The 651-nt window shown below is 60.7% G+C and overlaps 1 protein-coding gene across 1 annotated transcript; it reads right to left on the bottom strand.

Annotated features, from left to right (window-relative positions):
* Window positions 1–9: 9 nt before the first annotated feature.
* EMIHUDRAFT_258609 (hypothetical protein) lies at window positions 10–345 on the bottom strand (the record flags this gene model as incomplete). Its single annotated transcript, XM_005759790.1, has 1 exon — window positions 10–345. A coding segment is annotated over one exon (336 nt), but the record flags the coding sequence as incomplete, so codon positions are not given.
* Window positions 346–651: the final 306 nt, after the last annotated feature.

Genomic DNA, 651 nt, shown 5'->3' with positions numbered 1-651 from the left:
ACTGCTGACACGCTCCTCGTCGGAGCGGCTCTCGTTCACGGCCTTTAGCCCGTACGCCACAGCCGTCATCCCATTTTTGTGCCGCAGGTCGAGGAGTGCCCCGCGCTGCAGGAGGATGTCGCAAGTGGCCGCGTTGGAGTTGATGACCGCGCTCATGAGAGGCGTGCGACCGTAATGGTTGGGATGGTCGATCGACGCGCCGCAATTGAGGAGGTGGTCAATCATTGCCCGAACCACAGTCGAGTCCTTTGCGAACCCGCACGCAGCAGTGAGCGCCGTGTATCCGTTCACCGCACTACACTTGGCATATGCGTTTGGGTCAGCACCCGCCTCTAGCAGCGTCATGAGCAGAGGAAGATCGCAACGGTATGCGGCGGTGCAGAGATTGGCAGCCGTCGGCGTGCGATTGTCATTCGCATCACTGGGGAAATTTGACTTGGTTTGGGGGCTCGCAGCCATCGGCGTGCGCTGATCGCTTTGCGTTTTGGGGAGCGCCGGCGGAGTTCTCGTAAGATGCGATTACGCCGGGATCACGGGATGCGCGCCACCCGTCGCTACCCAACGCGGCCAAAGGATATCCACCTCGAGAACCTCGAGATTCCCGTTTCCGCAGGCGAAAGGACTTGGAGCACTTGGAGTGCGGTTAGTAGC

Source organism: Emiliania huxleyi (genome assembly GCF_000372725.1).
Source record: "Emiliania huxleyi CCMP1516 unplaced genomic scaffold EMIHUscaffold_7910, whole genome shotgun sequence".
In the NCBI taxonomy this organism is placed as follows: Eukaryota; Haptophyta; order Isochrysidales; family Noelaerhabdaceae; genus Emiliania; species Emiliania huxleyi.
Note: the sequence above shows the minus strand (reverse complement) of the source record. Positions and strands in the feature narration are given on the sequence as shown.